We start from the raw sequence: 22,720 nt of genomic DNA on the forward strand, positions 1-22,720 counted from the left end.
TCAGAATCATGAATGTATGGCCAGGATCCAGCTGTTCATTTCCACGCTGTGGAGACTTATTATAGAGGCACCCTCTCCGCAATGGTTTCTGTCGCACCCGCACTTCTGGGTCAAACTCAGACTGTATTTTAATTGAACCAAACCCATGAATGTACTAAGAGACGAAAACGCCCGAAATAAGCAGAGAAAGACCGGAAATACGTTTTTGCTTTCAAATTACAATCCAAATGTGTCACCTTTGTCAAAGTACAGGATCATAAAGAAATGCCACTTAGCGTTAATTATGCAATCATTTAAAAATGTATTTATGACTTGATGTAATTTTATTGTGATCTTAAAGAAAGCCATATTGGCTATAAAACATTTTGTTAGGTTTGCACAGTTTATTTTGAAAATGTGACCGGAAGCGAGACATCTCCTTCTGGTCACTTGGCTAGACAGTCTTGTCCACTCAGACTGGAGGCAGGTTGATTATTTGGAGCCACCGGCTAGGACAGACAATGATGAGGCGGTAAAGTGCTGCTAATGAAAGTGTTATTCGCGTGTAACCTGAGATTGATACATATTTTACGACTTCTTGTGTAAAAATGACGACGACCACGACATATCAAGGGATGGAGCCCGGCTCTAAAAGCAGTTCCAGGTAAAAATGCGTCTTTCAGACCGTTCCGTAACCCGATAGCCACCCTGATGCCCACAAGTCCAGCATCCTCTGACGTTAACATCAACGCTATAAGGTTCACCCTAAAATTTAAGACATTTTTGCTCCTACATGCTCGTAATTATTACCTAACCGCTTCGAAATGCTTGAAGCTAGCTAGCTAAGCATGGGGCGACGATGCTTGGAGACAGCTCGGTACCACACCTTCCCGTTGTGTCTGTTGGGATGGACCATTCCCATTTTCTTACGTTAGCTAGCAAGATAGCACACATGTACCCTCCCTATTGTAGCTAGCAAGCAACGTTACAAACTAACATTAGTGTTAAGTGTAGGCCTTTTACCTGTATATTTCCTTATTGATTTTTCGTGGTTATTGTCTGGAAACTAAATATTCATCAGATCTGTCATTCCAGTTGGGTGGGGCCCCCGTGGATTTCAGATCAGTAACCGAGATGATCAGTGAAGTACAATAAGACATCTTTTAGTCTGCCCTCCATATGGCCCCATTGAGGCGATCGAGGGCCATGTTAACGTTACAGCTGGATAATTACTTACACCTGACTGATATTCCACGCATGTAAAACTGGAAGGATGCATATTTAAAATCCACGATGTTTAAATGAGCGATGCAGTTTTTTTTAGTAAAGTAATATGTGGCTATTATGGTAAATTCGATCATAGCGCGACAGTACTCAAAGCAATGTGAGTAATGTAAAATACAGAAATACATTGGACCAATGTATGTACCATTGTGTGAAAGCCCTTTTTACTGTTACCTTTCAATTTGAGAGGAAATCACATGATCTATATTGATATATAACAGTGTAAACTGTAGCCCAAAGCATAAACCGTTGTCAGTTTAATAGGCGCCTAGATAAGAATGGTGCCGTCTAATCCAACAGGCCTGCAATAAATCCTACCCTTAAAGTTGTAGTTTGTGGTGCTGTTGAACTGTATTGCATTATACTGAGAGGTGTTCTTAATATTTAGTCTACCCTTGTTGATATAAATGACATATAAAAATCACTCTCACTGTCACAGATAATACTAATTATAAGTGGAACAATAGTAGTCTGCATATAAAGTCCACATAGACACATTATAGGTAATGCTCTTCTGAATCTGGCTGCCCAGACAGCGCAAAGATAGATGATGAGTTGAAACATTTGATAGACATTACATTTTATCCAAAGGCATTGTTAAAGGTCCCATGACATGGTGCTCTTTGGATGCTTTTATATAGACCTTAGTGGTCCCCTAATACTGTATCTGAAGTCTCTTTCCCGAAATTCAGCCGTGGTGCAGAATTACAGCCACTAGAGCCAGTCCCACAATCAGCTTTCCTTTCTGTGTCTGTAGCTATTGAGGAGGAGGAGGAGGGGGGGGGGCAAGGGTGGGGGTGTGGCCTTGACCAACTGCCACTTTGCTCGTTTGAAAGCCATGATGTCTCTCTCTCATGGGTGGGCCAAATTCTCTGGGTGGGCAAAGCAGAGAAAGGGGAGGTAACCTTGCTCCTTATGACCTCATAAGGAGAAGATTCCAGGTCGGCCCATCTGAGATTTCATTTTCTCAAAGGCAGAGCAGGATACCCAGGGCTCGGTTTACACCTATCGCCATTTCTAGCCACTGGGGGACCATAGGCAGGCTGGGGGAACTTCACAAAGTGAAATTTTCATGCCATGGGACCTTTAAATGACTCAAAATAAAATAATTTGACCTTTGTTGACATGAGTGTGAATGAAGAATAATTTGTCACTGATTCATTATGCACATCCCTAGTCTGAACCACAGTATTTAGGTAGGTTATTTTTTTTAATGAATCAGTTTTAGAGTGGAGAGGAGTACGATCCAGCTTTCAGCAACAGTTCAGACCATCGCTATCTTTCCAGGGTTTTGCGCCCTCCTGGTGGCGGCTCCAACATTACATTTGGTGCAGATGAGAAGAAGGCTCCCGTCCGGAAAGACAAGATGGCCTCCAGTGTTTTCGCTGAGCCAGAGGACCCCTATGCCAATCGAAGGAACAATCCACCAGGTACAGTCTACCTCTTCTTCAAACAATTGTTGCTCTACTGTGAAAGCTTAAACCTCAATTTCTCATATCCACCTCATTTTTTACATAGTTCGCCACTACAAACAGAGCACACAACCAGTAACACTTCCTGTGTTTTGGAGATACAAGGTTTTCACTGAAGGTTTTTTTTTTGCTGCTAGATCGAACTTGTCCTTTGCCTCCTTAGGCTAGTCAAAACCTCAGACAGCTGCAATACATAAGAATAAAATTTGCTGTCTCCAGTGGTGATACTTGACAGGTTTAGCTGACCCAATGATGAATTGATTTCTCTTTCAGGCTGTCATTAGATATTTAATCACTGGTGTGTTTCTATTAATCAGGATCTTCTCAACTATGCAGAGATCTAAATAATTAGGTAGAAATGAGCTGCCTCAAGTCCTTGTTAGATCACAAGGTTTATTTTAGAAATTAAAAAGTATATTTCTGAAAGGAATAACAAAAGGCTAAGAAACCAAATACAATGTTTTATAACCTTATGCTATGGCAGGTCATTCTTGCCCAGTGCTTGGGTTTCACGTCATTCTCTAAATGTAGAATGACACACATAACAGAGAACATAACAGCAAAATGTTACCAAAAGAGGAATTGAAACAAATTGGGAAGTAAAAGTGATGCCTTTGTGATCTAGTGCAGTGTTTCTTCATTTTCTAGAACAAAAGCAACAATTTTAAGGTCATAATCCAAGTAGCTTTCATTGTATTGTGCATTGCATAGGTCAGCTCAGCTCAGGTCTGGTTTCAGACTTTGTTGAGTGCTAAAATGGATCAGCAATTCTTTCCTGTGACAAAGGGCTTATTTTTCTTTTTTCAATTTGACATGTCTAGAGTTTCAATATGAAATATGTATATACATTAAGTGTATTATTATATGCAGTGAATATAAATTGTAACCAACACAAAGTGGACGAATTTCATGGCAACCTTGGCCAGCCATCACAACACCTCTTCTAGTAAATTTGTTTATAGGCTGGTAGGATGTGGCCATATATGTTTGACATTGTCTGCCAGTGATGTCACAATATTAGTCAGGTGTCAACTTGTTAATGGTTTAGCAGCTATTACATCTGGCTTTCCCAGAATCTCTTCAAAGTAGCTTTTCTGTCAGTGGCATGTGCAAAGTTGGATGACATGAGCCGCTTTCCTAGGACATAAAATTCCTAGGACCCTATTTTTCTTGTGTTCCGACTGGACCAATTTGGGGATTTTTAAGTTCCTCTGGCCGCAGTTCCTGTAACTCTTTCAGCTCCTTCTTCAGGCCAAGGTCTTTTTGCTGTTCCCTTTTTAGCATAGGGACCTACAGTAGGTCAACCAGGGTCGGGTTTCCGGTACAGACAGACCAACAACGAGACAATTTTAACACTTTTCGCTAGGGGTGGGCGATATATATCGTTTACGATAATATCGTCATTGTTGTGTTAACGATGTGCAAATTGATATTATCGAGTATTTAAATTACTTAGAAAAAAACACTTCAAAACACACATTGGAACGCTACACATTCACTAATGTCAACAAAGATGGCGGCGCGCAATTGTGCAGCGGCTACTAGCTCTCCTGTCGGTGTATATTTAAACAAGTACAGCCACACTTAACTAATCAATAGGACTACAATACAACACAGCCATTACGAGAGCCTTCCAGGCGGCTCATAGCATCCCGGAGGACACAGCCAGACCGGGCGCTGCAGGTTGTTGTCGGCGCTAGCACGCCGAGCTAGCTACCGGCAGGATGAGAAAATAACTCAAACAAGACCAGAGGCGGAGGACTGCATTTTTGTGCACAATGAATGGAGTACCAACTGCAGGATCGATGCCCAGCATGGCTCACCTGACCTGGAGCCCTGTTGGTAATATACAGGCCATTTTATTTACTACGAAAACAGCACACTGCCGTCAACATAGCCCCCAATGCTAACGTTAGCACAAGTTTGGCTCACTGCTAACCATAGTGAATACACTGCAGCGCGATCTCCTGGAGGGGACTTTTACAAGGCGTCCTTAAAGTCCGTACTCCCCCAGCTTTTTCCAGCATGTAGATTGTGTTACTAGAGGGAAGAACACACTAGACCATGTATACTCTAAAATCAAGAAAGCACACAGAACTGCACCTCTCCCTCACCTGGGCCAGTCAGGTCACATCCAACTATTTCTGATCCCAGCATAAGTCCTGGTCAGAAGGACTATACAGCCAAGTAGAACGACTATCAGTACCTGGCCTGACACTGCCCTATCACAGCTCCAGGACTGCTTCCAATAAGGACATGGTTGTGTGCAATTTGTTATAGAAAAGAGCCCTTTGTTTATTATTATGATTTCATCTTGCTTGTATGCTGCACAATTTACATTACAGCAGAGGTGAACAACTGAATGTGTACTCAAGAGTTCAATGCTCCTACACTAGTTCAATTAGTATTAGTATAGTAGTATTTTGTCTTTGAATTGTTTTTACTTACTTACTTACATTTTAAAGAAACTGTTTTCATTCAACATTGTGGCCATTATTATCATCAGTGATTAAGTAACTCAGACTTTTAAAAACACATTTTTAAAGGATATCGTCTAATTATCGTTATCGTCAAAATCGGAAACAATATCGAGATATTATTTTTTGTCCATATCGCCCACCCCTACTTTTCGCCATCTTATTCATCACTAAATTCACTTCTGACAATGTTTAAGGCGAGAAATGAACTGTTTAGATTCTTAGTCTTGTGAAAATTAATGCCGAATTGACAATTTGCTTCAAAGTTTTTGGAGGTGAGAAGCTCCATGAAGTGAGGCGACAGCCAGCATGCGACAGCCAGCAGGTGATAGCCAGCAGGCGCCTGCCCCGGCTGTTAGCTCGTCGCTCGGCCAGTCCTGCTCCGAGACCCCGCTGTAAACTGGTCTCGTAAATAAGAAGCTTTTATTTCGCCGTTGACGGTTCGTTTTATTTAAATATCACAACACATGTCCATCATAAGATTAACGGGAACCTGTGGTTAACTGTCTTTTCGGAGTTAAACTCCACAAGCGTGCCCTGTGGGCTTGACAAACTTTCTGTCACACACACACACACACACACACACACACACACACACACACACACACACACACACACACACACACACACACACACACACACAGAGATACCCGTTTCTCTTCGGGAGACTTGTTTGAATTATGACAAATATGCTATATACATTAGATTTAGTGTTTAGTTTTTTTAGTGTTTTCTGATTTTAACGCTATAAAAACCGTTGCCATGCTTTCATCACTCCCTTACCCATCCTATAGTCCCTATGGTCACATGGCCAGTGCGAATGCAAATAGAAAAAAATGGTTTTGGGGGAGAGTAGTTAGGAGAACTGCTTAGAAGTTGACTTTTCCTATAACTACGTTCCTGTAACTACTTGGTCGGAAAGCGGCTATTATAATGGCATCTGCCTGAATTCTATATCACTAAAGCTACGTTCACACCGCAAGTCTTGATGCCTAATTTAGATTTTTTGCTCGATACAATTTTTTGTTTGGCCGTTCACATCACCTTCTAAAATGTAGCCTATATCAGATTCCAGTGTGAACTGTTTGCGGTTTCGAACTGACCCATATGCGCAAAAGAACAATAACAATGACATCAGACGCAGCACGCTGTTGCACTAAAGTTAGGGAGGTTATGGAGGAAGTAAGCATTTTCGCTTTTATTTCAAAATGTTTGTGTAATGGCAGCCATAACATTAATGAGCAGGTACTGAGGAGGAGAAGAATGAAGAGAAAGAGAGACAAATTGGCTATTTTGGCCTTTGCGGGGTTATGGCTGCAAATTCACTACAGAGGTCTGTCTGACCAGACGACTGATTTGCACGTCAGGACCGCTCCGGGCCTCCACCAGAGTTTCCTCTGGCTTCGCCCTGCCCAGGCATAGTTCACCATCTTTCGGGTCCTATCGCACTCGCTCGCGCTCCACCTCCCCGACGGTGCAGGCGAGACGGGCCGGTGGTGCGCCCGACCCCAAGGGACCGGGATCGGCACTCGCCGGCCCTCACTTTCATTGCGACCCTCTGACTCGCGCGCACGTTAGACTCCTTGGTCGGTGTTTCAAGACGGGTCGGGTGGGTTGCCGACATCGCCTTTTTACATGAGCCGATCTCCGTCCTGGCGACGTGGTTGGGGCACACTGAGAACAGTCCGCCCAGTTGACAGCCGCACCGGGAGCAGGGGGCCCTGTCCTGATCTGGGCTAGATGTGAGTGTTCACACTCCTTCTGAAGAAGTCTGAACTGGTCACTTGACCCCAATTTGACCCGGATTTGGGATGCAGCGGTTAACCAATTTCCCTATTAACCGTGCTTTTTAACACCGAGTGTTAACTGACTGCACGTAGCAGTGTGTGCAGTTCTTATTGAACCTCCTTGACAACATAAACGTTCACGTTTGCGCGCACACACGGCACATCAGACGCCGACCCGGTCACCACGAGTATTGACTGTCGGGAGTGATGTACAAAGGCTCCCTGTGGTGGGATAACATACTGCTGGTTTTTAACGTTACATAAAGTTGGCAAACACCAGGAAAACACACAGCAGAGCCAGTCCCTGACCTCACGACAGCTGCAGCTACAACGGGGAATTCAACCCAAGTTGGTAAGCTTGCTAGCAACTTTGTTTATTAACGTTGTTGTTGAGTGTTAACCGTAACATTACAGTCAGGAGCAAAGAGTCAGGAGCCGACGTTAGCATTTACAGTGAGTGTACTGATGATAATGTTAAGTGGCAAAACTGCGCATCAACTCAAACATGTCACTGACGTTACCACTCAACGTAACTTAGCCTTCTTACTCCTCTTCATCCCCTGGGGGACATAAGGCTGCAGAGAGAGCCCTCCGTGGCATTTATTCCTTGGCGACATGCTGTGAATCTCCCTGTGAAAGGTGCATCTGGTCTAGCAGCTCCTCCAACTTTTAGACATAACAGCTAGCCGGGCCGTTTTTAGCTTTTTGAGGGCCTGAAGGACAGCACTGTGGTTGCCAACTTGGCCTGTGTTTGTGATGTGACTGATTCACCTCTAGGCTCTAATCTTTTCAGATGAGTTTAAATAAAAAGGTTGATGATTGATCATATAAATAATCATTTTCAGAACATCCAAAACTGTGTCATACTGTGTCATTTCTGTTCCAAGAGGCAGCATTAAATGAGACATTAAAATCTAGAGTGTTCATGTGATTTCATACATTAGCAGTGCAATCAATTACAGTTTTTCACAATCGCTATGACACTTTTTTCAATACTTTTAACAACTTTCCTAAACTCTTAACACAGTTAGCACAACATCCGTCTGTGTAGGCTATACAATTAACACATTTCTTGTTGCTTTGACACAAAATGCATACAGTTAACACAAATTTAAAGTGCTTACATTTCTTTTACACACAAGCTCCACCAAAACCAAAACAATGGATCTTTACTGCCAAATTTCCAAATGCTTTCACATTGTATGTCAGAACAGATAACATCATGTTCTAAACCTAACTTGAAGTCAAAGTCAAAGTGAACAGCTGTTCAAATTGTAAATTGAAACACAAATATATCCCCTGCATTTTATACATGCATTTATTGGAAACAGCTGATTGAAGTTATGCAAATATGTAGAGCAATCCCAGCTGATTCCCTTCTAGGAAACACACTCAGGTGTTGAGGTTCTTTCAATTGCATGATCATATGGTAGTAGAGTAAAAGAGGACCTATTTGAACAATATACTGTAGATGAACACAGAAAATAAGAAAAATGCCTTCACGAGAGGGAGAGGAATAGGAGTACCAGGACAATTCTGTCTCTATCTCCTTTTTTTCATAAACCGTACATTCTATAAAGCTACTCTGACATGGGTCATTCATTTTTTGTATTGAATCTCTGCAGCAAAAGAAACAAAATGGTGGCCGGGTCGGATCAGTGGGTAGAGCAGGCGCACATATACTTGGAGGTTTATGCCTCGACGCAGAGGTCCAGGGTTCAAATCTGGCTTGTGACGATTTCCTGCATGTCTCCCCTCTCTCTCCCCTTTCTCAACTAGCTGTCCTGTGGTGGAAGGTGGAAAAGCCCAAAAAATTATCTTTACAGTAAAAGAAAATATGCATGCATTTACTAAACCCAACAAAACAAAAATGCAGAGAGACTTCAAGAGAAACTGCAGTCCAAAACACAATCTATGATCAATACAATATACTATTGTCTGTTGTATAAGAGCAGACCTGACTGACACATTTAAAATGATGCAGTTTCTGTAATTCCATCTGATGTTAGTTTTTTTTTATGTCATTGTGCAGTGATTGACTAAATATTCCTGTTGGGAGAGAACATGTGTTAGTGTTTTGGAAGAATTATTTGATTTTGAGACATGATTGCATTGTTTTGGTAGACATAGTGTATTGTGTAAGTGAATTATTGTATTTTGAAAATCAGTGTTGAAGTTTAGTTTACAAAGTGTGATTTTGAGCATGAAATTAACTGTTTTGCCAATCGTGTGTTGTAGGTGTGTTGGTGCGTTAAGAGTTTAGGAAAGTTGTTAAAAGTATTGAAAAAAGTGTCATAGCGATCGTGAAAAACTGTAATGCATAATAATCGTGATAATCGTGAACCCGTGATTATTTTTCAGACTATAATTGTACCAACAAAATCTATAATCGTTGCATCCCTAATAACTACATAAGAAAATATTTAATTGTGAATGTGTATTAAGACCAAGTCCAGTGTAACAGCCTTAATGAATTGGCTTGAACAAAAGGAAATATTTTGTCTTTCCAAAAACTAATTATACACAAATTATAAATTACTAGTGCAGTGCCCGTTGCAAACGGGCTGATTGCTTGGCCTGTGGTGTTGCTGCTTTGTACCCCAAAATGACTTAGAGAAGGACCCTGAACCACTTAATATGCAACTCCACTGTATAGCCTACTATCTATTGACTTAGTGTGGGCTACGGCTACATCAGAGGAAGACATAGGCGCCGATACCGTGGGTGCTCCCACGGAAAATACAGAGCACCCACTGAGCACCCACGTGTGCCAGACTGCCAGTAGGCTACATTTATTTAAAATTAAGCATTGCAATTGGTGCTAAGTGGAGCATCTGTCCTAATGTTATTGGTTATGTCGCTGTCAGTCCCCTGCTCCATATCCTATCCACCAATCACAGCGTCTCTTGGATGAAAAGCCTCCATCCCCCCCACAGTGCACTGCAGGTAATCAGAGTGAGAATTAAATGGACAGATTTGTTATTAAAAAATCAAACCTAATGATGCAAGTGCATCAACAACATCCACCACCAGTGCAGAGAGTTCTTAATTTCCCACGAAGCTGATCGCAGTTGATACCCCAGAATCGGTTACTGCGCGCTGGACGCAGTGTACCGCGAGCTGTCAGGTCAGCGGTAGTTGGTGGTCAGTTAAACTTCTCATCTCCAGTCCTATCTGTATTTTTGAGAAGTGGCGCTGTCCTGAGTTGAAACTTTACGGCTTTATTATCGAGTTAATAGTGTGTTTGTATCGGCCGCTGTCCATTTCCTAAGGTTCTGAAATGCAAACATTTTTTGACTACTTTTTTTTTTTTTAAAGGGCATGCGCCCATGGGCACCCACGGAGGAAAACATAAATTGGCGCCTATGGAGGAATACATTGTGCTTCTATATTTACCTGACAGAGAACATTGCAGAATCAGAATGTAATCACAAAATATCACAATTAAAATGTGGAGTAATCAGACATTAGTGTCATGGACTCATGGCAGTGCGCTACCCACCCGGCCCGTTAGGAGAGCTAAACAGCACATATCTGGTTCATCTACCACCAGAACTGTGTGTGTGTGTGTGTGTGTGTGTGTGTGTGTGTGTGTGTGTGTGTGTGTGATTCTGAAACGCCCTGAAATTCGGGAATTGTCGTTTGTTTCTTCAAAGTCAAAGACAGTCCAAAGTAGTGCTACTTTGCACTACATTTTTACCACACATTTTTTTACTTTGCACATTTTTGTGGGTCTGAGGTGTATGTCACATTTTAGCTGCCAAAGCTGCTCTGCTATCTCTCTCTCTCTCTCTCTCTCTCTCTCTCTCTCTCTCTCTCTCTCTCTCTCTCTCTCTCTCTCTCTCTCTCTGCTCCTGCTCACTGCTCACTCAGTGAGCAGAGGGGGAGTGGCCAGTGGCTAGAGTGGCAAAAAGCCAATGTGTGCTTCTTTACCTATATATTTAACAATATCTTTTGCATTTTTTATCCAAATAACTTGGCACTGCACTTACCTGTGCCCATAGCAAGACACCTGTCAAGTTTGAAATCCATCGGACTAATGGTTCGAGAGATATGCGCTTAACACCCACACAGACAGACAGACAGACAGACAGACACACAGACAGAAAGACGTTCCTGGAATTATAGATAGATAGATAGATAGATAGATAGATAGATAGATAGATAGATAATACAGACAATATTTAAAGAGATTCTATGTGGTCACGGGCTTAATGCATATTGAAGCTTTCACACATCCTCCCTCCCTCCATTTCCTTTTTCTCTTACTCCTAACCAACAGTATATGAACCTCGAACAGAAACTTGAAACTTTGCCAATCACTCCTGCAGCATCCCTGTTTGTATGCTCACTATGTTCAAATCCCAATTTCACTTTCATTATAAGTATAATTCAAAAATCTTAAAATGGATATACTAATGTTAAACTTCAGTACTCTATGTAAATTATTTAAAGAACAGTACTTGAGTAAATGTACTTATTCAATTTATACCTCTCGGCTTCTCTTCTATTGGCTTCACTGTTGACAGGTAAGATAAAGGTCTTGCACACCAGAAAGTCTTATTGACAGGTAAAGAAGGTTAAAAAAAAAATTTGAGTTACTGTCACTTTTCACTTGTACTCACTCAGACTTTCACCATGGAAGATTTATAAAGACAAACAACACCATACTGTAGGTAAATAATGGTGTCAAAAAAAAGTTTAAAAAAAGGATAAACTAAGTGTGTACGGTACATATCTCATACACCAGTTCAGGATACAAGTATGAATCAAATAGGTACATATACAATCAAAACAATTATTTATTGTATTTTATTATATCCTTGTCAAGGCAAGGAATGAACCCAACTGGCATGTGTCATACAGTTGCAATATTAAATTAAGAAACATTTGTTCCCGAAAATGATGGCAGGGTTAATTGCCCCAGACACACACATCTTATGTACCTATTAATATACAGATATTTTCTGTGTGATGAAACATTTGGCCATGATCAGTAAATCCAACATATTTCAAAATCCATATAACATCTTACCAAACCCCCCCCACCCCCAAAAAGGGTCACAGATCATGCATAGTCCCACTCCCATGCCAAATAATAGCATTCTGAGTAGCATTACTTATTGTGAAAATAACAATAGCTTGCCTTGTTAAGCTACTTAGTGTGACCAAACAAAAACCAAAACTGCCGGGGGGTACAAAGGGAAAAATGTTATACAGCAGGACATGACTGCATATTTTATTAGACAGTGTGAACAGAGTTATTGTCAGAAAGACATTTAGTATGAAAGAGGAATTTCCAAAATGAGAACATTTTCCAAAGCACAATGGTGAACTAGTAGGAAGTGCAGGAACAACTTGCTTACAAAGAAAAGTCCAGGATAATGGGGGTCATAAGGTCAGGCCATTATGTCAGTGGACTTGAGGGACCTTTCAATTTCCTATTATGATTAAGACATACAAGTTACATGTAAATCGTTTCTGGGAAATTCCACACACCCTGTGAACACGCTGACGCCATGCTCTAGCATCTGATTTTAATATTTAGAGAAAATGGAAGTGCTCTTCATGTTTACACTGAAGATTGTTGCCAGGTATAACAACTGTATTTTCTCTGATCATGATCAAAAGCCAGAAGCCTAAATTGAAATGTTGTATATTTTCTATTAGCTGTCAAGTTTCGACTTGTAATACATCATTGTGTGTTATATTTGCTCTTAATTTAGATCAATTTATGTATTTGTTTTCAAAGCTGCACAATGCACTATTACTATCATTGACTGAAAATTCTAATTGTCTCTGGTCAGAATGACCAGTGAAAATAATTCCCTCTGCACAATTTGAATTGTGTTAAAATAGGCTACAGTGATTTTCATATCTTTCGTTCTATTAAAACAATGAACAATCATATTTTTTCATTTAGAAATGACTTTAGACTGTAGCGTATGCAATAAAGGGAAAACTACATGTCACGCTCTCGCTCTGATTGAATGCAGAAGACTAGCGTAGATTTACAATAAACGGCTACAAGCAAGCGGGAAAGCCCAAGCCTTGGCAAAACAGGGAAATATTGTGAATTACTTCATAACATCAAGCAGCGGCCGGTCTAACGTACAGTACAGGCCAAAAGTTTGGACACACCTTCTCATTCAATGTGTTTCTTTATTTTCATGACTATTTACATTGTAGATTCTCACTGAAGTCATCAAAACTATGAATGAACACATATGGAATTATGTACTTAACAAAAAAGTATGAAATAACTGAAAACATGTCTTATATTTTAGATTCCTCAAAGTAGCCACCCTTTGCTTTTTTTGATAACTCTGCAAACCCTTGGTGTTCTCTCAATGAGCTTCATGAGGTAGTCAACTGAAATGGTTTTCACTTCACAGGTGTGCTTTGTCAGGGTTAATTAGTGGAATTTTTTCCCTTTATTAATAAAAAAGCAAAGGGTGGCTACTTTGAAGAATCTAAAATATAAGACATGTTTTCAGTTATTTCACACTTTTTTGTTAAGTACATAATTCCATATGTGTTCATTCATAGTTTTGATGCCTTCAGTGAGAATCTACAATGTAAATAGTCATGAAAATAAAAGGAAACGCATTTGAATGAGAAGGTGTGTCCAAACTTTTGGCCTGTACTGTATATGAAGCCAAGAAATTGCGAGGACGAGTCGGCACCAGCTACAGCCCCTTTCGTTAACGTTAATGACATAGACGCACATCAAGATGCTATATGATGACAGCTCTCCGCGGTTATGGAGGCTTGACTTTCTCAACAGCCTGCAAGGTACTTATTGGGATTACGGTAAAATCTATCCAGAGTGGGTCAAACTGGCCAAGGTAGCCTGTGTAAAACCTGTCTCCAGTGTGCCAGCAGAGAGAGGCTTCTCCCTGCAGATCCACATCAAAACAGCACAGACATTGACTACAGTACAAGCAAACTGAGACAGTTTGCTTGTACTTGACAGTTTTTTTTTTTTTTTTAATTCCTCAGCCTAGCAAATGGAAAATAGGCTTATTTTAATTAAGATCGGCACAATTATATGCATTAATTTAATTCTTTTGCCCTCTCTGCCTGTAGCAAAGAGCCTACATTTCAATAAAAATAGTATGAATCTACATCCTTTGATGATATTATTCTTTATATACAGTATAGCCTGCCTATCAATTGTTTTTAAAACACAGAAAATATTTGACAGGTAAAATAAAACCTTACAGGTAACATGACCGGTACCAATTTTTTCTAGCGGAAGCTCTGGTTACTGTACTAATATACCTACCTAAGTTAGGATGACCAAACATACTCTTTTGCCCGGACATGTCCACTTTTTACCAGCTACTCAGTTTGCAGAGGAAGATCAGGAGAGGAAGATCAGATGCCAGTTGTCCTTGTTATTGTCCACTGTGGATTACCTTTTCTAGCATTACCATTTTTCTTTAATGTCAGTCCTTTGTTTGAACAGCATTCTTCGCCATTACATTTAAGATTTTACATTCCCTTTATTTTTTATAAAAATAGACTATAACAATATCAAGATCCAAATCACTCCGTTTTATTAGAACCCGTTGACAGCTATAAACCCTCTCATTAATAAGAGTATTGTACTTGCAAAGGTAATTGCCAAGATCTGGGAATGCAGCGATATCACAACAACAATATAAAACAACAAAATAGTTCAAGATTAAAGTCAGCCAAACTTATTTTCAAACTTATTTGAAAGAGGAAATTCAATGTTGTAATGATCTGACATACTGTATGTCACCATGACATTGTCTCTATATAAAGAAACTGAGCATTTATTGGATTTAGTCTCTGCACCACCTATGTGACAGCCTTTTTATCTGAGCCATCATGTCTCCTTGTTCTTCCAGGTGGGAAGCCCACAGGTGTGCTTTGTGGTGAGTCATCAGCCCCCCTGAGGAGAGGAGGGAACCAGACCAGCAACCAATCTGCAGACGCCCCCGCCACAGTAAGATCATGCATCAGATCATGAGTTGTGGTTAGAATAAATTAAGTGAAACCTGAGGACAGACAAACATATAGGGAAGCAACTGTCCAAGTCCAAACGATTTGAATTATATATTTATTTTCTTTAGATCTTCACTTATGGTCTTAAAGGTAGCTTGTGTATCAGTTACATAGGAACATTACCAAATGACATTTAAGTAATACCTACTCACATTTTATCATTGAGTGTATGTGTGGCTTTTCAACAAGACTGATGACGCAGTACAGAATTTCCTTTTTTTTAGTCTCTGAAGGCTGATGAAATACTTAACATTTATTTTCTGTTTGTTTTTTGTAGGATGGAGAAAATTATGTACGTGATTATGGTAAGCACCTGTATATTTTCTGCTTACATCACTGAGTTTTAACCACTGGTGTAAGAATAGATATGTGATACGTCATCATCAATATCACGTCACACATTACATGATTTAATCCATGTACAAATGTACAGATGCATGTGCATTATGTACCTGTATACATACATGCTAGGGTTGCAAAATTAAGGGAATTTTCAAAGTTGGAAACTTTCCATGGGAATTAACGGGAGTAAATGGGAATTAATGGGAATAAACTGAATATTTTTAATATAGGCTAGAAGCAGCGCAAACAGAAATTCACTTTACTTTAAATGATATTAAACAAAGAAAAATGTTCTCCCATCGTCTAAAAATGGTCATAAATCAATACAAGAGCATCCTACTACTTGTTTGCTGCTGCAATGAAATGCTTGGCTAACCCTAACCCTAACCCTTGGTTCTCTGAGTAAAGACTATTTTCCAGTCATATTCTTAATTAAGTTTCTTAATGAAGTTTTCTTTAAAATAGGTTAAAATCTTGGTCTTGTGAGCTGAGCGTCTCGTCACACCCCTATTCATTACTGCACCATGTTAAACCCACAGATGAATGAATATTCGACAATATAGCGCTACGTCAATTAGTAGCTTTGATAGGCAACTATTCTGTGAAACCCCTAGTCAATGCTAACCTATAAAATGAAGGTCAAGTGGGCCATCTACATTTTATAATATAAAGTATAATAAAATATACTATAAATTACGAACTCTCTTGTCTAAGAAAGTAATAGTATTTACCACCTAAAATTCTTGTTCATTTTTATAAACAATGGGTTCTTGATTTCTGAAGTCAAAAGCAGCTTCTCATTCTGAGCCAGTAACCGTCAGATTTAATCAGCTATAGCTAATTAAACTAACTTTAAATTCATGGGTTGCTTTAAAACACTTTCTCCGACTGACGTTTTTAATGTTTCCAGGTAAATTGTTTTATGAAGTAAAAAAGGTCCTAAATATTCATTTAATGGCTACAGACATGATATTGTGCAAAAAGACTTTGGGTAAAACTGTATGTTCCAGAAAAAAACGCCATCACCCTCATCTGTTGATGATTCATGTAGAAAAGATGTAAATGAAGAAACAGCCTTGTTGTTGTATTGCAGTGTAATTCAATATTGACTGTTTTTTTGGCTATCGAATATCGAATCCGACCTGCTGCCCTTTGCTGCGTCATCCCCCATCTCTGTCCCCCTTTCCTGTCTATCCACTGTCACTATGTAATAAAGGGAAAAGCCCCCAAAAAAATTAGCTTTAAAAAAACAAATAATAAAGCAGGAGAAAAGAATAGTAGTAGTAGTAGTAGTAGTGCTGCTGTTTGTGGTGTATGTTCCACCCAGTGGCAAGGCTGCGTTGGCAGCAGCCATTATAGCGGACCATGTTCATAGACTGCTACAAAAACATCCAGATGCTCCTGTCATAGTGTTGGGGGACCTTAACCATTGTCACCTGGACACTGCACTACCTGGTTTTAGTCAGATGGTTAAAAAGGGAACAAGTAAGAACTAGGGGTGGTACGGTTCACAAAACCCGGTTCGTTTCGTATCACGGTTTTAGGGTCACGGTTTTCGGTTCTGTACGGTTCTTGTTATTTTTTCTTTAATCTTTAACACTCCAGAAATATACTTCAGCATATGATATATAGCTTAATTATCCACAATGTAGGACACTATTAAAAACTAGTTCTATCTTGTAATCATGCACAAACGGAATTCGACTTTAAGCACACTATTGGGACCATCTCTGAGGAAAGCGAGGTGAGATTTTTATACAGCAAGAGGGAAGACGATGATTTCAACAAGCTTTTCATTTATTTGGCAAAAAAATGAGTGTGTATCGCCATTTACAGGAACATATGTGTCCTTTTTAGCACATGAAGATTGAAATATTACAGAATAACAATTGAAATAACTTGCTTTTATCAAACTAACAACTTCAGTGTAGCTCTTACAAAAATACAGGTGACGTGACCTGACACACCACCGTTGAGGAGCGGTCGGCTCGCCGCCTCTCAAAATCTGACGAAAATCTTTTAAACTGACCTTTGTCGATCTGAAATGAAGACAACTGGTCTATTTCTCACTTAAAATGTTTTCAGAAACACTATTTTCGTAAAATATGAGATCGTATTCACAACGAGACGCCATTAGAGTCTGTTTTGAAATTCGAGAGCAGCAAGCCCCACGTGACGCGTTCGTCCAATCATCTGCCATGTGTTGCGTTTGTCACACTCATCCCGCTCGTCATTTCCGGTAAGTGTTTTAACATAGGTGTTGAAAGAGGGCACAACGGCAGTAAGTGATTTGTGCACATTAGAAGTGTTTTGACGAACCGCGCTACACACACACGTTCCAAACCGAGACAAACGAACCGTACGGTTCGGATGTTTTTTATGAACCGTACCACCCCTAGTAAGAACAGAATGCTTGACAAATGCTATGTGAATGTTAAAAATTCCTATGAGTCCAGAATCAGATCTCCTATTGCATTCTGATCACAACGTGGTTTACCTTATCCTAACCTACAAAACAAAACAAAAAACCTGTAAACCATTAGAAAGAGAAATTAAATGATGGTCTCCTGAAGCAATTGAGACGCTTAAAGCTTGTTTTGAACTGACAGATTGGGAATTATTCCATAATCAAAATTCCCTAGATGAAACTACTACAGTCACCACTGATTACATTAATTTTTGTGTACAATTGGTCATTCCTACTAAAAGAATAAAGATATATCGAAACAATAAAAGGTTTGTGTCTAAGGACATTAAGGGTATTATTAATTCAAGGAAGGTGGCTTTTAAAAACAAAGATACCATCACAGGCAAACAATTGGAAAGAGATTTGAAAAATAAACTTAGGGAGGCCAAACAGGTACACAGAAATCACCTGGAGGAGACGTTCAAAGAAAAAAAAACCAAAAGACTCTGGGACAATATGAAAAAAATGACTGGGATGTATTCTTCTGTCGCCTCGACTCTACTGACTACTGTGACGAATGTGTAAATGTAAATAAGACCATAGGGATGTGCCGATGGACAATATCATTGTCCATCGTGATGGTTGACCGGCATCACGATGGAGAGACACCATCGTGATGCCACGCCCCCCACCCTGTCAGACAAACGTTAATCCTAGTGAACGGGAAATTGACAACTGCGTCGGTCTTAAACTAGCAACAAGCTACATGCAACTTATTTGTAGTGATACAGTCTCTCTCTCTCCCTGTCAGTATAGTAGCTCGCTCTACCTGGACTAGTAACGTATCAGCATGCGGTAACCATGCTCTGCGCCTCGGCTTGGACACAACTGTCTCGAGCGAGAGAGAAAAAAGCGTTAACGTAGAACGCTATCACACTTTCCTTTATCCCCTCATTGGACTAACTTTGTGGATACTACTGTGTGCGTGCATGAATAAGTAAGTCTGATGACGATGTTATGCAGGATTTATGAATATACGTTAGCAACAGTAGGCTAATTCACAAGGGTGCTATTTAATGTGTGAGCTAATACTGCGCATCTGTTCATGTGCAGAGTTATGTTTCTGTTTATTGAATGCGTTATTCAGTGCTAATATAACCGATAATGTAGTTTAAACTCAGTAATGGTATATTAGGTTATTACTGCCGCTCTGTTAAATTCAAACGTTCCACTTTCCTGTCGTTAAGCAGATCACGGACATCTGATTGAGTCTAGACTTTACGGCACTGTAGTTAAGTGAAAGTAGGTCAAGTTGTTATTTACTGCCCCTACCAGCACCAGCATTTAATACTGTCTATTTACAGAGGGCATTTAAATGTATGTTAGATTGTTTCTATGTTAATTGTTAGCCCATAGTAGTAGATATCCTCGTCCATCACGACGTTTTACTGTAAACATCGTCAACTGCCAATTTAGGGGACATCGCCCAACCCTATAAGACCATCACACCCTCTGATGCCGAGAGGATTGTCATAACGGTGGAGGAGGTCAGAGGTACTTTCCAGCGCAACAACCCAAAGAAGGCATTACCGGGGATTTCCACTGGATGCGTAACGCCTGCGGACCGGCTCCGCAAATATTTATGGTAGCAACAATAAACAAGGTTGTGCAGTGTTTACACTGGTGCACCTCATCTCCAAACATCTTGACAAACCAAAAACATATGTCATGGCCCTGTTTCTTGATTTTTCTTCTGCGTTTAATACAATTCAACCAGATTTACTTTTATCAAAAATGATTCGGATTAATCCTAATCTTATTCTTTGGTATTTTTCATTTCTCACAAACAGGGTTCAGCTAGTCAAAGTAAATGACACACTCTCTTCTCCAAAGACAACTAATGTTGGAGTACCCCAGGGCTGTATTAGCTCCCCTGTGTTGTTCACTTTTTATACCTCCGACTGCACCACTAGTTTGCCAAACCAGTTTCTGTTAAAGTACTCCATTGACTCCACTCAAATTTGATGATCGTACACTGTACCAGGGCAACGTGGATTGGTTAGTTGAGTGGTGTGATGGAAATGATCTCATTTTTTAACACTGTGAAGACAGAGGAAATCATCTTTGGAAAACCCCCGAATTGTCAACTGCCCCCAGTGAAGATTCACAATTCAGTAATCGTTCAAGTCCCAGTCTACAAATATCTGGGTGTCATGATAGACAAAAATCTCTCATGGACCTCTCATATAGAATTTATCTGCAAAAAAAAATACAACGGCGTGTTTATTTTCTCCGTAGATTGAGATCCTTTGGAGCTAGTAGCCAAATAATTTCTTTGTTTTTCACATCAGTAATTCAGAGTACCATGCTCTATAAGCACTGCTTGGCTGAGTGGCCTATCAGTTAAAAATAAAACAAAGCTATTTGATCAAATTAAAATATGTTCAAAGATTATAGGACTACCTGTAGCACACTCCCTTCAGGAAGCTCAAAATAGTATGCTTGGACTGGCCAGAAATATTTCAAATGACTCACATGTTTTGCACAGATAATATCAGCTTGAGAGAAAGGAAAAGGAGACTGTGCTGTCACGTCCGTGTCTGCGTGCGTCCTTGAGAACTGTAACTTGTATAACTTATGTTGTCAGTTAATTGTAGCATTGACCGGCATGAAATCGGCATGTGTCAGACTGACCTGCCGGTCGCCGGTCATGGCCGAGCACATGAAAACCGGTCACCGGCCGGTCTATCGGTGCATCTCTAAATCTAAATGTTATTATTGTTAAACCAGCTACATTAAATCCAATCCAGTGCAATATTTATTCAGGGTTACGAGTCTCCAAGGCCTTGTCTGTGTGCATCTTCATGTCATTTTCTGTTATACATGTATGCTTTGTTTCCTTATTTGTGTGTTTATGTCATTTGTGGTAATGTTTCATGTATGTCTTTTGGTGTTATTCATCTTTTATGTCTATGTCCTCTTTTTTTATATGAGCTACCCAGGGATCTAAAAAGAATTTCAGCCCTGGCTGACAATAAAGTCGTATCGTATCGTATCGTAGTAGTAGTAGTAGTAGTAGTAGTAGTAGTAGTAGTAGTAGATGATATGGCTGAGGCTGCTGAAATGCAAAAGATGCTGCCACTCCCTCATAATGTCTGCAATTAAGAAAACGGTTTGGATAAACCTGGCAAGCTTCCGATTGGTGTGACAAAATTATAGAGACCACTCCCTTGGGGGGAATTGTTGGGTCTCTGTAAATTAGAGTGTGGTCTAGAGGTCTACTTTACCTCTAAAGTGTCCTGTGATAACGTCTGTTATGATTTGACACTATAATTTAAAATGGAATTGAAATGTAACTGATAGTCAAATGTCCCCTTGCGTGTGTTCAGATAACAGTGCTCCTGAGCCTGAAGCCGTTCCAGAGCAGAAGGAGGAGGCCCCCCCAGCAGACGATCCCGCTGCAGGAGTACCGTCTGGTCGCAGGAACCCCCCTGGGGGCAAGTCCAGCCTCATTCTGGGTTGAATCCCAGCCAACTACCCCTACGTACATCTACTCATGTCTGAACTCATCCGTTCTTTTCTTTTTTTTAAACAAGGAACCCCGGCCCATTTGTCTGTATCGCAGGAATCTTATCTGTTGTCCAACTGACACGAGTTTCCTCCACATCCCCAAGTGCATTGTTTTGATACCTCTTTTTTGAAAACTGTTTTGTACTGTTTGTTTGTTTTGACAGAAGCACTTTATGTATTTCTATGTATATGGTTCAAAGTCTGCCTTTGCCCCTGTATTGTATTAGACCTTCCAGACAGGGTACAAAGAGCACATTTCTTATATCAACAAGTGATAAATCAATCTCCCCTAATTTTATTGCCACAGCAGATGCTGTGCAGTTTCCAGAACACAAGCAAAATAAAAGCTTTCACTTTTGCATTGTGTTCAGTTTAAAACCCATCTTGCATGTGTGTCTGGTCTGTAACGTATGAATGTGAGAAGAAACATAACTGTGAAGTTTTTATTTATTTAACATGTTTGTTAGTTTTTTTTTTTTTTTGTGGAATAATTGTTGTATTGTTGCATGGAGTTGGAATATTTTTACTGATTATAGTATTATCCACTTAGGAGCCAAATAGCAGCCACAGAAATTACTGTCATTGTGATCTGAGGGATGCAAACATTTATCTTCAGATGAATACTGCAGGTCCCATGTAACAGAATTGAAATAAGCCTTTTTTATATTATTGTAGTCACTAACCTTAGATTATTGTAACCCCAGTGCCAGTTTTTAAGTACCCCATGTTTTTATAGGTAAGATTTATTCTACAATAAAGTGTGCCTGTTTGTTAGTTAGGCTACAACATCAAATAAAGTTGGGTTTACCTAATTGCATTCTGCCAGTATTAACATGAACTGGTTTGTTTCCATTGTGAGTTAATGGAATGTTGTTGATACTAAAGTGTTTCTGGTAAACCCATCCTAGATTTGACAAGTGACCTTATGACAGCTCAGCCTTTTTTTCTATGCTTTACCCCCCTTATATATTAATTTACCATCCTGCTTGCTGGACATATTGAACAGTCTTTTTGTACATTTCATTGTCACATTCTTTAAACCAAAATTCAAACACCCTCCTGCATCTATCTTGTTGAGTCATTTGTCTGGTTGCTGTGTCAGCCAGCTGTGATGCAAGACCTACATTTCAAGTAAATGAAATGTAAATTCCTGTGGTGTCTCTTTTTAACATCTGTTATGGTGCAAGATATGTCTGTTTGTATCCAAAACCAATTCCTGTTGCTGGATGTAAGTCACTGCAGAAATTTGAAATCAAGAAATGGCACAAGTGGTAATGAACATTAAAAATCAATTTTGACCATGAGTTGTGTAGTTGCTGTGTGTGTGTTATCTTATTTAAAGATTATACTGTAGCAGTTATGATT

General features: G+C 39.9%; 1 protein-coding gene across 1 annotated transcript; it reads left to right on the forward strand.

Moving 5' to 3' along the window:
- The first annotated feature begins 18 nt into the window (after positions 1–18).
- Positions 19–22,659, forward strand: jpt1a (Jupiter microtubule associated homolog 1a). Its single transcript, XM_028599974.1, has 5 exons — positions 19–643; positions 2,551–2,693; positions 14,880–14,977; positions 15,314–15,341; positions 21,175–22,659. Exons 1-5 carry the CDS (start codon positions 588–590, stop codon positions 21,306–21,308), a joined length of 459 nt encoding a protein of 152 aa, XP_028455775.1. The 5' UTR covers positions 19–587; the 3' UTR covers positions 21,309–22,659.
- The last annotated feature ends 61 nt before the right edge of the window (positions 22,660–22,720 follow it).

This window comes from Perca flavescens, chromosome 2 (genome assembly GCF_004354835.1).
Source record: "Perca flavescens isolate YP-PL-M2 chromosome 2, PFLA_1.0, whole genome shotgun sequence".
NCBI classification, from domain to species: Eukaryota; Metazoa; Chordata; class Actinopteri; order Perciformes; family Percidae; genus Perca; species Perca flavescens.